At 35.2% G+C, this 20,259-nt stretch overlaps 1 protein-coding gene across 1 annotated transcript in view; it reads left to right on the top strand.

Moving 5' to 3' along the window:
- The window catches only part of Dh44 (diuretic hormone 44), a 30,192-nt gene that overhangs the window by 7,001 nt on the left and 2,932 nt on the right, over positions 1-20,259 (top strand). Inside the window, exon 2 of the mRNA XM_066747313.1 lies at positions 17,821-17,997. Coding sequence (XP_066603410.1) covers positions 17,821-17,997 — 177 coding nt within the window. The remainder of the gene's footprint in view (positions 1-17,820; positions 17,998-20,259) is intronic.

Here is a 20,259-nt window from a genome sequence, read left to right as displayed (position 1 = left end):
ACCCGAACGTTCCCTGTAAGACAGCGTATAGGTATATCCTTTTCCCGAAACGCTCCCTCTCAGCCCTCCTTATCTTGCAAGATCAACGATATTCATTGAAAGCGAAGAAGGCTACGATACTCGAGAGTGAATTCACATGATTATCGCGATAGAGGAAGAAGCCGATAGAAGATTGAACGATATTCCATGAAAATCTGATGAAACTTGAAAATAAAATATATAATATAGGTAATTGGCATAATTTGAGGACAAATTGCATTATCGATATAATGAGTACTTGGGAGAGGCTTTCATAGTTCGAGGACTGGCTCAAAACCATCTTTATATTAAACGTAGTTTTTCATTACAATTGCATCCATGCGTCAGATGTTTGCAGTATGAGACATGCTCTTTATTACATTTACGAGTAAACCACTGGAATCGTCTCAAAGCTGTAACGTAAAAATTTATTAAACTTTATACCTACTGGAGATTTAAATTTTTTACTTAAGATCTCTTTGAATACAAATACAAAATACTTTCAAAAAGTCCACATGCAAAATCTTAAGGTTTGTACAGTTAACGAGACAAGTATTTTCTTACGTCTTTACTTTCATGTCTAGGACGGGTTAAGTGTGTGTGTGTGTTTCTCACTCCATATACATATACATAACAAAACGAGACAAATTTCGCTTTAGAAAAAATAAAGAAAATATAAAGAAGCATAGGTGGTATTTGTGGGTAAAACTAATTGAAATAGTCGAGGAGAAGGTTTAAGGAGGAAGAAAGTACTGGCTTGCATTGTTTTCCATCTTGATCGTTGGTGTACCTACCCGTATAAACCGAGCTTTGTCGGAGAGAAAAAGGCTGATGTAATGCCCCAGGTAATAGTTACCGGGTGAAATGCGAGCGTTAATTTCTGTATGCGTGTTGAAAATTTATTATGTACGTCGTGGTGGAGGAAAATGAATAGAGATAAAAGGAGGGAGATTGGGAGAAAGAGAAAGAGAGAGTTAGTCAATGTGAGTTGGACGTGCGTGCACGTATACGTGACACACTGACTCATGCGGGTCATGGAATAACAATTTTCGACGTATAACGGCCGTGAAAATTCTTCGGAACACGTGTTACCTCACGACACCACGTATAAGAGAGGTAGAACTGTGCGAGAAGGAGGTTAGCAGCACCCCGGATTACTCAATTTTATCCCTCTCGCACCCCTATACCTACGGAAAGAAAATACCAGCAATCGCTTTCCTTTTGCCTTCACTCCAGTAGAAACTGTCGGGAAGTTCACCTAAAGAACCGAGATATGTATAAGGAGGGCGCTGGAAAAGGGGGAAACTCGGGAAAAAACGAAACGATTCCTATAATTCTCTCGATTTCATCAAACTTAACTTTCTACTACGTGCATATATATATATATATATATACATATGTAGTATATAATGTATATGAAACGTATTTCCTCCTCACCTATTATTTCGTCGTATGAATTCTCGCGCGATTATATTGTCTCTCTTTTTTGTCGAAACTTTGCATTTTTCAATTGGAGCGAGAAAAGATTGCCGTTTGTACGAGCGCGTGAGCAATACGTATATTTCTCGTGCATTTTTCTTCTTAACGAAGCTGGGAAATTGCAATAACCACGAGAACACAAGGCTGGATCATCCCCTTTCGAAAAATGTCAAATAGCGAGATCACTCCATCGCGAATATTCTATTCTGAAAAGTAATTCAAGTTCCTGGAAAATCTTCTTATCGATCCTCTGCAAGATTCTCTACATAATTTGTCAATTTCTCCAATCCTTTTAGTCCGCGAAAACGAGTCTCGAATAACCTCGCAAAAATCTTCTAGACTTATAAATAAGTTCACACTGGTTTTGTATGTCTCTAGTATATATATAAATATATATATATATAAAATAGGATAGAAAAGACTTCATTCAGAAATGTTCCATAAAATGCGAAGTACGAGAGAAAATAGAAAATATTATAATAAGAGAGTGAATGGAATAATACTTAGATAGATATAAAAGTAGGCCAAGTTTTTTCGAGAGGAATTTAAAAGTTTTTTAAATGTCAAACTAGAATCTTTCATCAACTCTCCAGGAAAACATTGCCATCTCTTATATGACACGTATGTCACAATAAAAAGTACTGCTGGGATTCCCTATGGAATTTTCTCAGATCTATGTGAGCGTGGGCGTGTGTGTATATATAAATGATATTGCGTATGTAAACTCCACAGGTGACTGCAATATAGCAGTGAAACACGCGACAGGAACACACGAAGACACACACGTAGTACAGCGGAATAACGCGTAGATATTTTGCAAAAGTCACGTGAGACATTCATAATATTCATATTTTTATATAATATTTATTTTTCAATTATCCAGCTGAAGCGTTTTACATTAGGCATGAATTCTCAATGGGGTCGAATAAAATGTCAAAGTGAGAAATTTTGGAAGTTTATTTTCCTGTGAAATGGACGGGAATCGGGGTTGGAGAGGATGTAACAGGCGTCAGCTAGAATCCAATGGCTTAATTATACAATGATAAGAAGAGAGTGCTAATATCCTATTCTGTATAGTTACGTAGCACCCTAAAGGGAAAAGGAAACCTTTTCGCAGCCTGTCGACAATTTATGAATGCTCTAGACCTAAAATACTGAAATATCAACTATGTAGCAGCTAAGTATTCATGTAAACTACACCAACGTATACAAATTCGACCCAAGATATAAATCTTAAAGCCAAGTACTTGCAAAGACTTTCTGACAAATGATCCAGGTGTATGCACAAACTGGATTAATCTTGCGAAACTATATAACGATACAGTTCTGGACGTAGGAAGAAATAGCGAATAAATCAGATGAATCGCTAGCGTAAAACTGTTACAAGCGAAATTCATTAAGCTAATGAGATCACTTAACGAACACGTTCATCGTCGAGTAGGTTAAACGCGTCAGTTTCGATAACTCCTGATGATGAACAGACTGAACCTCTGATTAAGATATAAGACAATTATATTATTAATCCGAGCAGTTGGAATATAAACGAAAGCTAAAAACTTTTTATATAATCCTTTCACTGATCCGCATTTACGAGACAGGCAAACGCTGTTCGAGCTAATATATTTCGATTGGGTTATAAAAGCTGCAGCGGTACGACATTATAATGATTTAAAATTCCAAAAATCGTAATTACGCATTACGAGAAATTGATTATCTGTCATAATTAAAAAATGCTTAATGAAAGTAGATCCGTCCGTTTGCGGTAGCAAAAGGGTCGATCCAATTCTCGAATTTCAAAGTATCGCCCTCGTGCGTATATGAGCTTTATAATCCTCGCAAACTTTGAGATTTTCCCGAACTTGGACGAAGCGTATAAAACTGGGCAAATAGTTATTTTCATAAGTCGACCTAATTTACATTTCAATAGAAATGTAAAATTCTTATATTAACCCTCAGTTACAGTACTGTATTGGAGTTACGATTTTATATACAGCGCGCATAAGTTAGCTTAACCCAGTATTCTCAATTGAATATATCTATTGACGCAATGCATCAGTTCTAAAGTCTTTTGTTTTAATTGTATACGTTAGATAATAAGAAAAAGGGAAGAGTATAGGTGAAAACGATCCACAAGTTATCTTTAGGCAACTGAGGTCTTTTACAAAGAATTAAATCAAATAAATTACAAAGTTTAAATTCTCTAAAAGTATTACGTTACTCCCACCCAGTGATATAGCTAAGGGTTAATACTATCAGTTTTTAACCATAGCGATCAAAGGCTTATTGCAAATAAACCACGCTAAATAAACAAAGGTTATAGGGAATTTACCGCAGCTCTGATAACCCGATCTATCTGTACATATATGTATATTTTATTATAGGTATAGAAAATTCGTGTAATATTCACCGTCACGGAAATTAAGGACAGGTTACAATTATACAAATAAATCGACTATTGGCAGAGAAATTTATTGCTGTCGCATTAGCATGAATATTGATAGCACTTGACGCGTAAGCCTCACCTAAACGCTGTTTTGCGCAGTTCAAAGGACGTAAGGGGAACCTTCATCCATCAACCAACCAGTCTCTCGCAAATCAATTGTTAATCAACCGAAAAACCTGCAGCACATTTCAGCCTGATCCTTCTTTAACGAATTATTCGTACTCGCGCGGTTCCGTTAAAAATCAATTATAAACGGTATACCTTTTGGTCAATTTGGTGCTCAAATTTCACATGATTAAATAGCCAAAGCAGCAGTCTCCAATCCTCTATTCTTTGCAGAAAACGATTCATAGGTATAGGGTCGAGTTTCCTAAGCGAGTGCTGAATTTCCAAAATCTCCCCGCGCAAAACCCGAGTATGTTTTCGTGGAACAATACGCGAACACGGCAAACGTAGGTTGTTTTTCTCGTTGGGGGATTTCAAAGTGTATAGCTTGATTGCCAAAATGAATTTCGCCCCTGAGAAGGGCACGTGAAAAAATTCTGTTTTTCGGAACGATTCATCATAAACGTTTTGCATTGTTAGAATATTGCGCTTTTTCGTGCTTTACACTGTACAATTGTGTGGCAAACTTCAAACGCTCGGATTTCCATTTACCCTCTTCTTCCCTTGCCCCTGCCCCACTCTATCCACAGTTACGGTTCCCTTTAACTTGCACCGCCTACACATCTAACCAGAACGATTTCGCAAAGTTTTAAAGTCAATAAGACCGTTTGATTCTTTTCATTCAAAATGCCAAATGCCTTTCTCTTGCCCCTATGCAGTTCCTTCTTCGGCCAACAGTCATAAGTCCTGCAATTTACATTTAAAATCTGTTACTTTTGACTGGATGAAAAAGTTGTGCTGATAATAATTAGACAAATTGGATGCTTTGGCAAACTGTCCGTATTTACATCGTACAAAAGTTTACAACATGTTCATTCGATAATAAATATTAATGATAGAGAAATAGAGTATTAAGAAAAAATGCGAATAATAGAAATGTAACTCGTAATACGATTTGCTATGCAATAAACATTAATCGGATATTATTTGGTTCTTAAATTTTCTGAGAGCATAACTTTTCGTTAGTGGTTCTTGCGTCAAAAATAAATCAAAGTTTTCCTACGGTTTTTCATCAAGAAGAAATGGCAGATTATACGTCTGAATAAAAGCTTATACTGTAGGGGAAATTAAAGCAAATTAAGCAAATCCAATTAATTTCATATAAACGTCATAACTACGATAGGTTGATCGATTCGAATAATTTTAAAGTCGACTGCTATTGACCATTTAATCTTACCTTGCTAATTATAAAATCAATTTTGACCTTATTTGATCGTGATATATGGATTCTTCCATAATAATAATGGACAAATAACAATCAAATTAATACAGAAAGCAACGAAATGTCGAAATTCAGCAAGACGAGGCACGGAAAAAAAGAATGGGAGTGGAAAGATGAGAAATCTGTTTAATGTGTCGTAGTCCCATCAGGAATGGCAGTGAAAAGGAGGAATTGTTCACTGCTAAATGAAATTCAGTCACGTGCCGAGAGAACTATAGTAAGAACCAACTCTCCATAAAAGACTTCTCTAAAATTAAACCTGTTGATTGCTCAACGATCCTGTGAATAAACATTTCCTTGAACGAACAATCTTGAAAAATTATTCAATCGCGTTATCGTTTAACTTCTATATTTACTTCTCTCATTGTGAAAAGAGAATGCGAATCGAAATTTTTATACGTGACAGACTTTTCATAAGAAATTCGAACAAACACTCGTTACATAAAAATAAAAGAACTGCTTGATAAAAAAATACTAAATATATCATTTATATCCATTCCTACTGATTAAAATAAATTTATTTTAATAGAATGAGTTGGAAATGATACTATTATGACAAATGAGCGATGACATTGCATTATTTGTACTCGTGTTTCGTCAATTTTCATTAAGTCTTCGTTAAAGAACGATGACAGGGGTAAACGTCGTAAAAGCTCACTTCTAATCAAAATGATACTTATAAATGAGTATATATATATACATATATACATATACGCGCTCGTATAGAACATTGGGTGGCAAACGGAGCAACGCTGGATATAACCCGATTCAACAAGTTTCCGAGGAGACGTCCCCACTTTATTTGAATAAGCTTGTCATTTTTCTGATAGATGCGAAAAGAGCGTGCTACATTAAGCCATTCAACGATCCTATTTTTTTTTATTGTCAAGAGTAACGTTACGCAATCCGAAACACGCTATAAATAGAAACCTACAGCGCAAATTTTCATCTGAGATGAATAATCATAATCCACTTGTATATATATATATATATATAAAATCTTTCGTCAAGAATGGGGTCTAAACAAATTTCACCGATTCCAGCCCTCGCTGTAACTCAACTCTCTTAAAATAATTTATAGAAACAAGCTTCAGTCGAGTTTTCCCTATTATTATTCTTCTTTATTTTTTTTTTTTTTTTTTTTGGTTTACCTTTTACATACCAAAATATCCTGCTCCCTCCCTTCTGCTTTATCAAAGGCTTGTCATCACCGAGCATTAAAACTAGGATGAAACGCATACCACAACACTTCCATGTAATCTGATTTCAAAGTTTACACTCTCCACAATCTCATTGAAATCCGTAAATATAAATACAATCACGTACCAGTAAACATCTCTTCTGTTTTTCTTCTATTTTATACACCATAAAGATTTATTCGCCCTTTCATTGTTGACCTGATATTTCAACTAGTTTCGTAGAGTATTTGTACCAGATATATAACATTAAAATTCAATACGTTTTTCCTGATTGTAGTTTATGTGATTTAGATTAGTTTATCCGAACTCCAGTCAAGTGAAATTCTACAATACAGCAAAAATTGATTCGTGAGATAGATTCGAAGCTCTACCACTGAAATTAAATACTATAAGCTTTCGGTGATTGAATTGAAAAGTTGATTTGGTTTATTCGAAATCTAATCGAGTTGTTAGGTAAATTCGCGCGAGTACATTACTGTAATTTACATATACTTTTCCCTTACGAAGCAAATGTATATATAAATTACCACAAAGATTTATAACTCCTCGCTCTCGACAAGGAGCACCGAGCGTAAGGAAAACGCTGAATTTCTTCTAAGTGAAAATATATCCTAAAGCTTGATTTAAAATCTGTAAGTAATAATAGTAGGTATATTGGGGTTTTACCACACCTTCACTATACTTTATTATTATTATTATTCAGACATTTTTGAAAAACGCTCAACATCCTCAAGTCAGCAAAGAATGATTCATTTTTAATTGATTAAAGTAAATGTGCAAACAATATAACGTTTTAATTACTAAACCCGCAGTCATACTAAGAAACCAATTTCAATATCCGAATTTCCTATAAATAATTGTTTCATGTGTTATAATTATTTCTTTCTTATATATAGAGCTATCGAAAGAAGGGGACTCTGAGTGAAAAATTAATTAAAAGTAGAATACACGGCACGCAATCTTTAAATTTTCAAACTGGCGAACGAAAAGTTTTCAATATTTCACTCTGGTTTAGTATCCTAGTCCAGCAAGCACTTCTGAATAAAACACCGAGAAACCATTATTGATAATATTCATTGGGAATAATTGCAAACGTACATAAATACGTGACCGTGCGAAGAGCTGGTACGCATCAACTATTTTATTGTCTCGTACGGTTTTATCGTGTTCAGTTTTTTCCCCTCTTTAATCCCCATTGAAGCATAAATTCATTTTAAGCTCATCCGTGTCGAAGGCATTAAGGATGACTGCTCCCAGCTGAAAAAAAAAATGAAAAAAATTAGAAAAAAGTTCTCCACTCTTTTTAATATAACGATTATGAATGTGTAGCGTCAATCTTCCGAAAATTACGAGTCTCGCCATAAAGACTTTTTACAGCATTGGACGAGTATCATTCCCTGCTAAAGTGAAATAGTCTCGTTGCAATTCCAACGATAAATCGTTTTTGCATCCGTATAATATGTATCGATAAATTCGAGACTGAAAGAGCGGTTCCCTCGCTGCAGTAACTGAAGTTGATGAATCGGAATACCAAAGAGAGAGAGATTCGTTATAAGGATCCTCACACAGGGCTTTTTTCTAACAGAATCATACAAGAGCTGACTTCGTGTTATTTCATTGTGGCACTCAGAATTTAATATTTCGTGTAATATTAAAAGTAGTAAGCGAGATTAGTCAAGAGAAAATGTTACGTATAATGAACAGTGAAGACTAATAAACTAAAAGGGTAGAAAATTAGCGCATTAAAATTTCATTAAACGTACATGTTAGTTGAAAGTGCTATAGCCAAATAACCCAAGTCCTATATATATATACCATCTTTGGACCAAAATATATATGATATGAACTGTATGTGGTTATGGGCCACGAAGAATACTGAGGATAAGCTATGGAGAGTCCGATGAATTGTCAAGGAGACTGCTATAATATTTACTTTGCCTTGGAAAACAAAGTAATTTATGACTGGAGGAGTATAAAGGAACACGAGCACCAAGAATAGTCCAGAGAGAAATAGGTTTATTTGCCTTATCACGGGGATTATTCAAAGTGTATTTGCTTGACAATCTGCAGAAATCTCATACTTCTTTAGCGACCGCATGATTATGAGATATTTGTGATCTTTTACTGTCTTATCAGATTCATTTTCCTCTCAATTCCCACTCGTTAACCAACATTGGCTAAATGAACCGCTCCACTCTGGATTTACTTGACTGTTTCTGCTACGACCGGTCAAAGAATTCCTACTAATCACTATTTATATACAGCGTATACCTCCGTCGCAAATCATTCGCTATCAGAGAGAAACGAATTATCAGATCTGTTTACCAAAATCGTTGAGCTCCTTTGAGTTAATAGCCATTGGACTGGAGAGTACATTTACGTACTAAGGAAGGTTAAAGAGGTACACTCATTTTCTTTTTACTTGTATCTCTTTCTCATTTTCTAGCCCCCCGATCCGGTTGAGAGAAATTGGAGATGAACGCTTGAGATGACGAAAAAGTCAGTGATTAGTCAAACAAAGACAGAGACAGAATCCCTATTGCCGCGCAAATAAGCTCCTTTGGGCGAATTGCAATTTAATTCGTCGATTAACCCAAGTCCGAGAATTAAATCCCAGGAGAATTCTGATTAAAAATCTTCGAACGTACACCTACGACAAAAATCCAACGGGAATCCTCGTATATCTCATTCCTTTTTTGCACCTACTAATTGCGCACGATTAAAATGTCGTTAATTACATTTTTAATCTATACCCTGCATAATGGATATTCAGCATCGATATTAAGAATTTATTTTATGATTGTGCTAAAATATGCAATGCGGTTTTGTGATATTCCACATATTTTTCATTGATTTTCAACCAAATATTTTATATTTGGTCAATTTTCAACTCCTTCCTACGAATTCCGCAACCCTTAATTGCGTGCTAGTGAAAAGCAGTTAAAAGGTGCATCGTGGATCGAAGAGCTTCGAAATTTACGGATAAGCAAAAAAAGTTGATGGACTACTATTTAACACGGAGACTTTCAAAGGCTTCATCTTCCGCTGTAACTAATTAATTTTTCAATACTTTAGGAATTTATTAATATTTGTAGTATATACACTCGAACCTGTGTGAACATTATATAGGATTGAAATTTGTGTGGACGTGCAAGGTTAAAATGTAATTAACACGCGTTTACGAAAGTTATATTCTGAATAATTTGAATTTAATCTGAGCAATTATAAGATAGTAGCGGACAAGACTTTGGCGATTGGTTAGATTTTTATTGTCTTTGCTATTTGTGGCTTGACAATTAACAAATTGTGATTCTCATTGGAATTTATTTGAGAATTGTTTGTATCGTAAAAAGATGGGATAATTTTGCCACAGATGGCAATGTATCAGGATCGACTTTGGAAATTTGAGCAAGAAAAGAAACATCATGAACAATTTGCAAATGCTAGATTGAAGCTACTTGTGAAGTTCGGTCAAGTAGGTAAGCCTCGAACACCGGCAGACACTAGTGGTGTCTGACTACAATCATGGTTTTATCACTCCTTTTACGCGAGAACACTAATCACTCTCGTCTCTTACTCTAAACGTACAAAGGCAAATAATTGGAAAACATTTTCTCCTGAAATTCAATCTTCGCGCTTTCTTACAATCAATGACTAATTCTCTTCACTTGCAATATTCGCTCAAACGACTCTATGATATGCACATGATGACAAATGACCTACGTCATTGTAATTAAATATCCATTATGAGCATATTAAATGTGCAACACTTTGTAATCGTAATATAAATATTTATCGGTCGCTATCGATATTTTCAAGCTTAAAATTATTCCTACAAGCTAGGTATAATTCCAACAAATGTGTTTAATTTAATACTTGATTCTCTCCGGGAGCACTTTTAGCTCTTCTTCTAATTGCAATCTTTAAATGGCTTTAAATGAGGGGCATGTATAAATTATGGCATAACTAGACTGAGATCCTATCTTAAAAGCAGAACGGAGAGTACAGGATAACAAACTCAATTTTCCCCGGCGAGGAAATTATACCTGGCGGTACTTGTTGCTCGGATACAGAAGAAGAAAAGAGAGAGGGATAGAGAGGGTGAGTGAGGGGAGGGGGAGGGGGAGGGGATCGGGTGGAGAGTTAGAGGAATAGACCAGAAAAAATATATTCAAAGAAATTTGTGTCAAGCTTGTTACGATGCATATTGCAGCAGCTTTGGTTGGTAAATTGCAAATGCAAATATGCAATCCAAGCGTATATAAAGTTCGATGAGTGTGAGTTATATTACTCACACGCATACGGTGGGTACATAATAAATGAAATTAACAGTCAGATTTTCTTGGAGAAAAGTTTTTCAGTGAATACAAAAACAGAAATGAGAAGTTTAATTTTCTCATCGTCTTACTCCGAGCTGCAATTTTTCATGGATTCCAACAACAGCCAATCGCCTTACGTAATCATAAATTGTAATAAGATTTTATAAAAAATGTCGATAAGCCGGAAGAACGTCACAGAGGCTTTATGTTTAACGATGAAATCTCGAGCACTTTTTGCAAAAAGTAAATGTTTTCCCAGCAGAGCGATTGTGTGTGTGTGCGTAAGAGTAAAAATTCCAACGTTACGCAAACTCTCTCACGAGATAAGATAAGTGGAACAATCAATGAATATTCTTATTCATTTGTTTATTCTTCAGCGATTCTTTTTCCATAGCTCGGCTGTAATCAGGCTATTTTTGCCTGTCGTCCTTCTTTTTATAGCCACTTTCTGCTCGCAGAGTTCAAAGACATTACGCTGTAATCAACACTGCTGGCAGTCTGTAATCTGATATTTGGGATTCGACAGTCGCTCCTGCAGTTAGAGTCAGACCAAGGCCAGCGCGAAAGGTATTATCAGGAATCGAGCGTGGGAGATTAGTCCTTCCTGTTTGCTCTCCTATCCAGTTCAATAGATTTCCGATTTGGGCGACCCTCCAACTGCCTTCAACAACCCCGTTTCATAAACCACTAATACCTTTCATCTCATTTCAACATTCAAACCAGTGAGACTGAGATCTAACCTTAAAGCTTGTCTTTGGAAGATCGATGTAGCATACCTAATTAGGTATATGGGTCAGTTAACTGTTTCTCTCTTGAGCAAAAACAAAAAAAAAACTACCATTACCTGCATTTGCATTGAGAAAACAAATCATTTAATTAATTCGAGTAAAGTTTTGTTATATAATATTTGCCGATCACTTAAGAAAGTGGTTTTAATTAAAAAATTGAATCAAATCAAATTTAATCTATTTGATTACACACACACGTATACGAATTTTATTAATATAAACAAAATATTTTATCGGTACTATTTCAAACAAAGATTTATTTAAATTAAATGCTTTTTTTTTTAGTATAATATGTATACCATAAACGTCATATTTTTCTTCCAACGTATCCATAACTTTCCCAATTGATCCTAAACGTTAAACGATTTTTATAAACCATGCTTCTGCTCAGGTTTTCCAATTTTTCATTTACAATATTATTTTCCACAACTGACACTTCAATTTTTTAAGGCTTCCGCAGTTGTTTGAAAGAAATCGTAGGAGGATCTTGTTGCGACTTTTGCTCCAGTGAGTGAAATGCGTTTATCAATTTTGGCCAGACATGAATATTCATGGCTCGCTTTGAAAGAGGATATATTCGAGCGCAGAGCCCTAAAAGATTATCGCGTCGAGCGACGTTCGTGAATAATGACATGTAAAATAATATCTCGAAGTTGATTTTCATAATCCATTAAGGAGACTCTTGAAAAGGATTGGGGATGGCTCGACGCGGTTAAAAATTAGTCGAGCTTGCTGCGGAGGCGGTTGATTAACATAGAAAACGAATTATTTCAATATCGCGTCGTGCTTACTCCATCGTGCTCACTGGTAAAAATTTATCGGTTGTTTTATAACGAATTGTATTAAATATCGATGGTTTTTTCGCCGTTACAAATTAAATCAACGAGGCTCGCTTTACTTTTCTGTATTCGATGTTTTTTATCGTACACACCCAAATTGCATTCTAATTCAAGCTCTACGTAAACTAAGTGTAATTGCCACCGGCCCAACTTGTTGTTCGACGATAATTTGCGTCAACCCAAGATGGATGCTCTAATTCACTCCTACGCCTAAATCATTCGTATAACGAATCTTTCCAAAATATACAGTAAAATTATCACAATTTGAATTTAGAACAGAAAATTCCTACGACTCACCTATGTATTACAAAAGTTCATTAATTTAAAACAATAATTTTAATTATTTTAACGCAACAGAGAAAAATTTTCATAACGAAAAGCGATATTAAGATAATTGGTATTTAATTTATTTGATTTTGTTGATATTGCTATTGAAATGTCATGCTTTTTCTAGCTTACAAGATTAATGGAAGATCGCTCAATAGGGTTATTTCATTACTCGCGAAATGTATAGTGCGGTTTGCACAACGTAAGACGTATACCAACGCGATTAGAACCGATTAATCTCGAAGCATTTACCACATCAGTCACAGATAATTCCAACAATCTGTGTTTGATTTTGGAATTTGGGTTAGTTTATAATGTCACCAAGATTCTCTATTGTTTGGAGAGAATATTAACACTGGATACAAATGTTAAATAAAGAACTATCTTCATCTCGAAGAAAACTATTGTTTCTAATTCGAACATTTTAAGGATTTTAAACTTTATTGGTCACGAAATTAAAAAATATAAAAAAGGAGATGTTTAAAGGAAAAGAAACAAGAAACTTTCTAATTGGGACTCAGTAACCTTTGTTATCGTGAAAGATATAAGAATTTGGAAAACAAAGAAAATAAAGTCCTGGCAATCAAAAAATCTCCAGATCATTTTTGGAATACATCTACTGCTACCATTATTATATATATATATATATATATGATTAGATTTACTATTTAACGCTAAACCACGTCGATATACGTATTCAAAGTAATTTTCCTTTGTCATTTTTGACCTGGTTAAGCACCGCAACACCTAGTTTTGGAATTCCCTAAAGAAAAAAAAAGCAATAAGCAGCGGCTCGTGCAGGGAATTTGTTAGAAAAACTCGTTAGGCGAGACTATTGTTGGTAAAATAACGAAAATGCGAGTGAGTGCGATATATATAGAGACTAGGAGAGAGAGAGAAAAGGCAATCTGCTATTAATTACTTTTTACTTACTTCGACGAGTGCAGCCCTCAAGCTATCTCGCGATTACGTCCTCGATAATTACCCGAAATGTACTATATACAACCGAATGAAAAACATTCGGCAATATAGGCTCGTAATTCACGATAATTGATTAAAATCCGAACTTCAGGATCGGCAGGCATTTCTGGGATTTCTTCTGACTTTTAGAATGGGAAGCACGAGTAGGGCGAAAACTAGGACTGACCAACGTGCAGTAAACGACGACGTGATGATAATTAAAACCAGGAGAGACGCTCCTAATTTGCCAGGGTACAAATTAGCCCATGGTGTTAATGAACTCACTGGTTAACGAAGAAAAGGAAACAAAGAGAGAGAAAGAGAGAGAGTTGAAGGGAATATGACATATGTCCACCAAAAAGATTTTGCATCCCTAGCAAAAAATTTGCCACCTTTAACCAACGAATTTTATCAACTTCTTCTGCACAGAGAAAGAAATTTCGTGTAAAATTTACCGTACTGGACAGGGTAATCAGAGGATGAAATGAAATTTCAGAAATTTTATTCAGTTAAATAATAATTAATAAAGGTCCGCGTATAGTTAATATATAACTTTGTAAAATGTACTATTAAAGCTCAGAAAATTTAGTAAGCGGTGCAGTAAAAATGCTTTTATTGTTGACAAGTTTTCCTAAAGTTTTTTATGTTCCCGCGTATAGTACGTGCAGAATGGTAATTTTTTGTATTTTTCAAGAGTACATTTTATAGGGCAATTTATTCTATGTACTCCTTTCGTTTCGTTTTTTACCAATTACCACTTAAAGGCCTCCACCGAGCCGCCATTAATTCAAAACTGATTCTCATCAACTAACTTCATCCTTACTCATAAATAAAGTTTTTAGAGTACAAACTACAAAGTCCCTAGGGCTATTTCACAAATTAGTTTGGTGTAAAAATCCTAACAAAAACAGTTTTTTGTTTTATTGCGTTATAAATTGACCTATTGTTTATATGTGTGTTTGGTATATGTGCCACGATCCTAACCCTAAGGATCGTAGTACACCTTTCATCGGTATATATACTATTGTTGAAGAGAACTAGCGTTAAAAAAGAAGCATACACGTTGAAGTTTCATTCATTCGCTCTTGCTTGATTAATGACATCATTGACGCTTTATATGAGAATTACTTTCCAGCTCGTGGTTAGGGGCAAAAACAGATGGTAATAATAGTAGTGCGATGATGAAGCAGCTAACCCAATACGGCTAAAAGCTGTAAATCGTTCACTCGTCCTACGCACAAAATGTCATTGGTCGTGTACCGTTGATTTTGTTGGGCACAGAACCACCCAAGGTTTTTTCGCACATTCAATGCTCTCGTATATTTACCAGAGTGGCGTACTGCGATATTTACTTTCCTATTGCAACATTTTCTCCGTACCTCTTGTCTATCAAATTCTCTATGTAAACGCTTTTGAACTTTCAACTGTGTCTCTCTCGCTCCTCCAAAAACTCTGCACAAATATTCAAACAAACATTCGCAGCCCTTCTATGGTTATCGAAAAAGGGCCAACTCACAGAAGCTTTGAAAAAAAAGTCAAAAAAATCATTTTTATGAAACCACGCAACATTGTTACCCATTGGTTGATTTATTAAAATAAAAGCATATAAATCAAAAAGTTTTTATCAAAATTGAACAAATCCAATTTAATTATTCACTTTTACGAAAAATTGCTCATGTCGGTTTATTATGATGTGCTTGAACAGATTCATCGATAAGAACTACTAGTGATATACGTTATCATAAAAATGGATTTTTTCGGTTCTACTTCAAGGCTCCTCAATTGTTTTGATTTGCGAAAAAAAACATTATATTCCTTTCCATATTTATCACGCCTATCCAACAATTTTGCTCAACAAACAAGCATAAAGTTGCAACACTCGGACGTGACGTCGCGAATTTCCAATCGGAAAGCTCGGCGATGAAAAGATATTACGTCGTATTGAATATCGCGAGAAGCGGGAACGTCAGGATGCCACATGCAGGCGTGAATTATTCTTGTTGCGATCGGGGAGGATGTGTATTGACGAGTGAGTACGATAACCGACCTGTTTAACGCTACACATCGCACGGAATATTTACTCTTTCATTGGATTGTTATCTAGGAACTGGTAATTGTTGTGAATCTTTTTTCGAGAATGACGAGATTATGGTGCCGTTGAAAATTTAACACGTTTACTCCGGGGGTATATTCTGAGCTAGCCGAACATCTCCGTTGGTACATATCTGCATGAGTGTGATAAAGTAAGGCTTTCAAAAGGCTTATTAAAAAGAAGCATTGAAAGATTGGTGGTGGAAGTAAAGAAGATGCTCTGATTTTATTAAATTTTCTAGTGGATCATAAAATTGCGAAGGTTGTTACAAGAGCAATCTGTGCTTTGATTTCTCAACAGTCACGTGAAATGTTTACTCATTGATCGAACTTTTATCTGGTAACCGCAGTAATTGTGGCCAATCTCTCCTCCCCAATGACGAAATTGTCACGTCCTTCAAGCTTCAAAGAAGGGCTTTCAAGAATATTAAAAAGAGGCCTGGAATATCGTAGGTAAAGGTGTTCTCATTTTATTCGATTTTCTCGTGAATCGAAAAAACCTGAAGGTTGCCACGAGAGTAGTCTGGTATCATGGATCACGATGATGGATGAAAAAAAATTAAGTCAAAGTGGAGGGAGTACCTTGGTTCGTATCCAGGAAGATTGTGTATTCGAGTGTCTGTAATACCTTGGATGGGGATGGATAGGCTCGCTAAATATCCATGACAGCCATTCTACCAGTCAATTTACATGCGTTCGGTTATGATCGAATATTGTATAAAATGCTTATACACACGCATTATATTTGATTTTCTGAATAGGTGCAACATTTTCAAGGTCAGCATGACCTAGAGAAGCTCCACGCAGGCTTCCTTGGAAAATATCTTAAATTTATATCAGGCGTAACATTTGCTCTTACCTATATACAGGTACCCTCATGTTCGAGAGTCCGTTAATTTATGTTCAAGGTCATCGCGACCTTGAGGGAACCGATCGTGAAAAAGGAAATTTGGCGTTGCCGCCCTCTGGTCATTTATAATTCGCCATATCACAAATTAATTGCAACTAGATTTCGAAACACTGGATTCTTCAATATTGACCTTTGGAGCTGAATTAGCCTCTCGCCCCTCGATCTCTTCTACTGCGAAGAAAACTATAGAGAGAAGTTCACCGTGGAAACTTTGAAATCCATTATAGCGAAGAGCCAGAGATCTCTCCGAGCGCCAATTTAACCACTTGCCAAATATTTCCGATGATAATGAACTTATTTATTACGTTATATATACATATACATATACATATACATAAGTCTGTATATTCGTAATGATATAGGTGCAATTGCGCATTATTATGCAAAGCGCTTTTGACGCAAGTAAAATGATTGGATTATATTCAGATATTCAGCGGTAAAAATCTGGATCGACGGGAGAATCTATTTCCTCAGATTGTTATCTACAAGGAAACGACTGGGGACCTGATTGGCGCGATTATCTCACCACTGTCTATACACTTAAGTTTCTCAGATGGAAGATATTGGAAAACATGCAAGGTCGCCTCGTGTGATGTACTCGCTCTGTAATATATCAGTTAATCTCGCGCGATGCAGCGTTCATTCACTTCGGCGCCACTTGGTCGCGTTCACTTGTTGCGATAGTCGATATATATGTATATATATATGTACATATATATTTATTTATTTCACGTAAAATTAGGCAATTCTCCAACAAGCATCAGCAGCAAAAGGTCAGTAAACGAGACGATTGCATCGAGACAACCTCGCCTCACATTTTTTCCCAAAGAAAAATCATTTCCGCCTCTGGCTCAACGTTTTTCCTCGTCTTTCTACATCTTTCTTTTTTTCACACGAGCTCTTTCAAATCTGATGACACTATTTAATCGTAAAACTAAGAAAGTATAACGCTCTCTAACTTTTTTATTTTCTCTTCTCTTCTCTTTTTTTACACATTTCCACCGTCTTGTCGATGGTTTATCAAATTTCTTACTAATGCAATGTTTCCTTTCATTTTTAGATGAACTCCCCCAGTTCAATGAAAAGGTTGATATTAGCAATATTGGCCACTAGAATATTCATCGCGTTTACACATGCAGTGCCGATGTCTTATGCAACGTACAACGGAAATGATTTGATTCCAGAAGAGCGACCACAAATTGTACTATTGGTGAATGAACGAAAACCTCAGATCCAGGTACCTTTTTCTACTCTTTGAATTTTACTCTCCACTTTGTCTCTGATCTTAAAGCAACACCACGTTAGCTAGCAAGAAAGATTGTATAGAAATATTTTAGATTTTTTACGTGGTGTTTACAAACAGGTCGAAATCTTTAATAAATTCAGGTAGTTATTCAGATTTGCTGATTTACTTTAGGAGGGATAAGGAGAAAAAGTTGTTCGAATTACTATCAATGGTAATGGAGGACAAGAGACACATTAACTCAACTATAAATAGAATTATTAGATAATTAAATTCGGTCCTAATCTATGTGGGATTAAAAATACTTCACGATGCATAATGGATTCAATTCAGTATGGCTTGTCTGTGACTATTTAGATTACAAGCTCATTGTAAAAGTTCGAACAATTTAGTGCAAAGTGTATAGGAGAAAGAGACGTGGTGTTACATTCCCATGCTAATAGTTTGGAAAAATAAACAAAGCTTTACGATAAAGTTTGACATCTCTGATCTATAATTTTTTATTTTAATTTTACGGTAGTAATTATATTGATTAATAATCGAGTAAAGATTTGAGAGGAATTAATTTGAGTATTGCCACGAGCAAAAGAGAGCACAAATTTTCATCCGTTTGGATGATTGATTTTGAACGGAATTCTCCATTCAAGTGGACCTTGTTAGCTATTTAAATTACAAAGGTTTAATATATATTGGAATTTTGTGTTTTATAATAATTTGTTTCACTCTTTTGTCTGAAAAATTTGGTGTGAAGTGTAAAAACAATTACGGCAACATTCGACCTAAAAATAATTAACTAAAAATAGATAAAATCTTATGAAATTCTGATCTAGAATATTTTTAATGTAATTTGATTTTAATATTTATCAATATTCGACCAAAGATTTGAGATGAATTAGTTGGAGCATTGGCAGGAATAAGAGGAAGCAGAGATTTTCATTCGCTTGAAATGGAATTCTTCGCGTTCAAGTAGATCTTTTTGTTTCTTAGGAGAAGAACAAAAAGCTTCGATGCATTTCTATACTCCATTGGACTTTGCCAATCATTAGGAAAAATTCCTGTACGTTAAATGTTAAGATGTTGGAATAACTTTTCCTCGTTTGCACGAGTAATGCGAAGCCTTGATTAGAATTAATTAGAGAGTTTTATGTCGCAAAATTGAATGAAGCTTTTCATAAACAATCGTGATGTAAATTCAAGAAAAACTAAAAAGTGAGTGCGGAAAGAAAAACAGGGCCTGATTTGTCAAAGATTACTTCGGTGAAGTTTGTGTAGTTGCAGTTAAATCGAGTTCAATATTTATATTGGAAACTTTGCATTCGCTTATAGTTCTATCCATGGATTTTTGAATAGGAAACAATCGAGTATTACGTCGTAGCATTACCAATAACAAAGAGCGTCAAATTTGACGTATAATTTTTACAAACTTCATTGGCGAAGCGAATAAAACTTGGCACATTGATGATAAATTGACTTGTCGATCGATAAAATGGAAGCGAACGTTAAACTGAGAGTAGTTTGAGAAACGATGAACCTGTAAATAAATTGGAGCGATATTTTTACTAGTGTCGATCAAGAAGGCTTTTTCCAATTTGCCATTCAGCGTAGCTGTTAAATGAAATAGGAATGAATCATCCAACAGGAAGAACTAGGTAAAGGGAAAACTGACCAATGGGCCACTTCATTCATACAAATTATGATCTTCCGATTTCCTGCGAAACATTCTTCTCTCTCTCTCTCTCTCTCTCTCTCTCTCTCTCTCTCTTCCCTCCCGTATCACTGTTTCTCTCTTTTTCTCACCTCTTGCGTCTAATTTACGACCTAGCAACGTATATCTCGGTAAATAAAGCTTTTAAGTGCGTGTCACTTTGAACATGATACACGTGTCCAAAATTAAGACAAAGTATGGCATAAAAAATTCGGATAAAAACTAAAGCACAAAGATAGAGAATTCCACCCGCATATTCCCCAGCTTCAGCACACGTTCCATAGCTTTTTGTGCACATGACATTCTGGAACATACGCTCCATCAAAGTAGCAATATAGCGCAAGGAATATTACATATAACTTTCTCTATTAAAGAGTATATACATATATATATATATGAAAAATCATCCTTTTTCCAACTCTCTGGTACAGACTGTAATTTCAGTAAAAAAAAAACAACAACAAATATAATTGGTAAATTTATAACAAAATCTAACTTTTTTATACGATCGTTCATTAACAAGTTAAGGAATCTCAACGAATATTTAGTAG

Source organism: Prorops nasuta, unplaced genomic scaffold (assembly GCF_024137725.1).
Source record: "Prorops nasuta isolate Cenicafe-Biocafe unplaced genomic scaffold, Cenicafe_Pnas_1.2 PNAS00003, whole genome shotgun sequence".
Lineage (NCBI taxonomy): Eukaryota > Metazoa > Arthropoda > Insecta > Hymenoptera > Bethylidae > Prorops > Prorops nasuta.
Note: the sequence above shows the minus strand (reverse complement) of the source record. Positions and strands in the feature narration are given on the sequence as shown.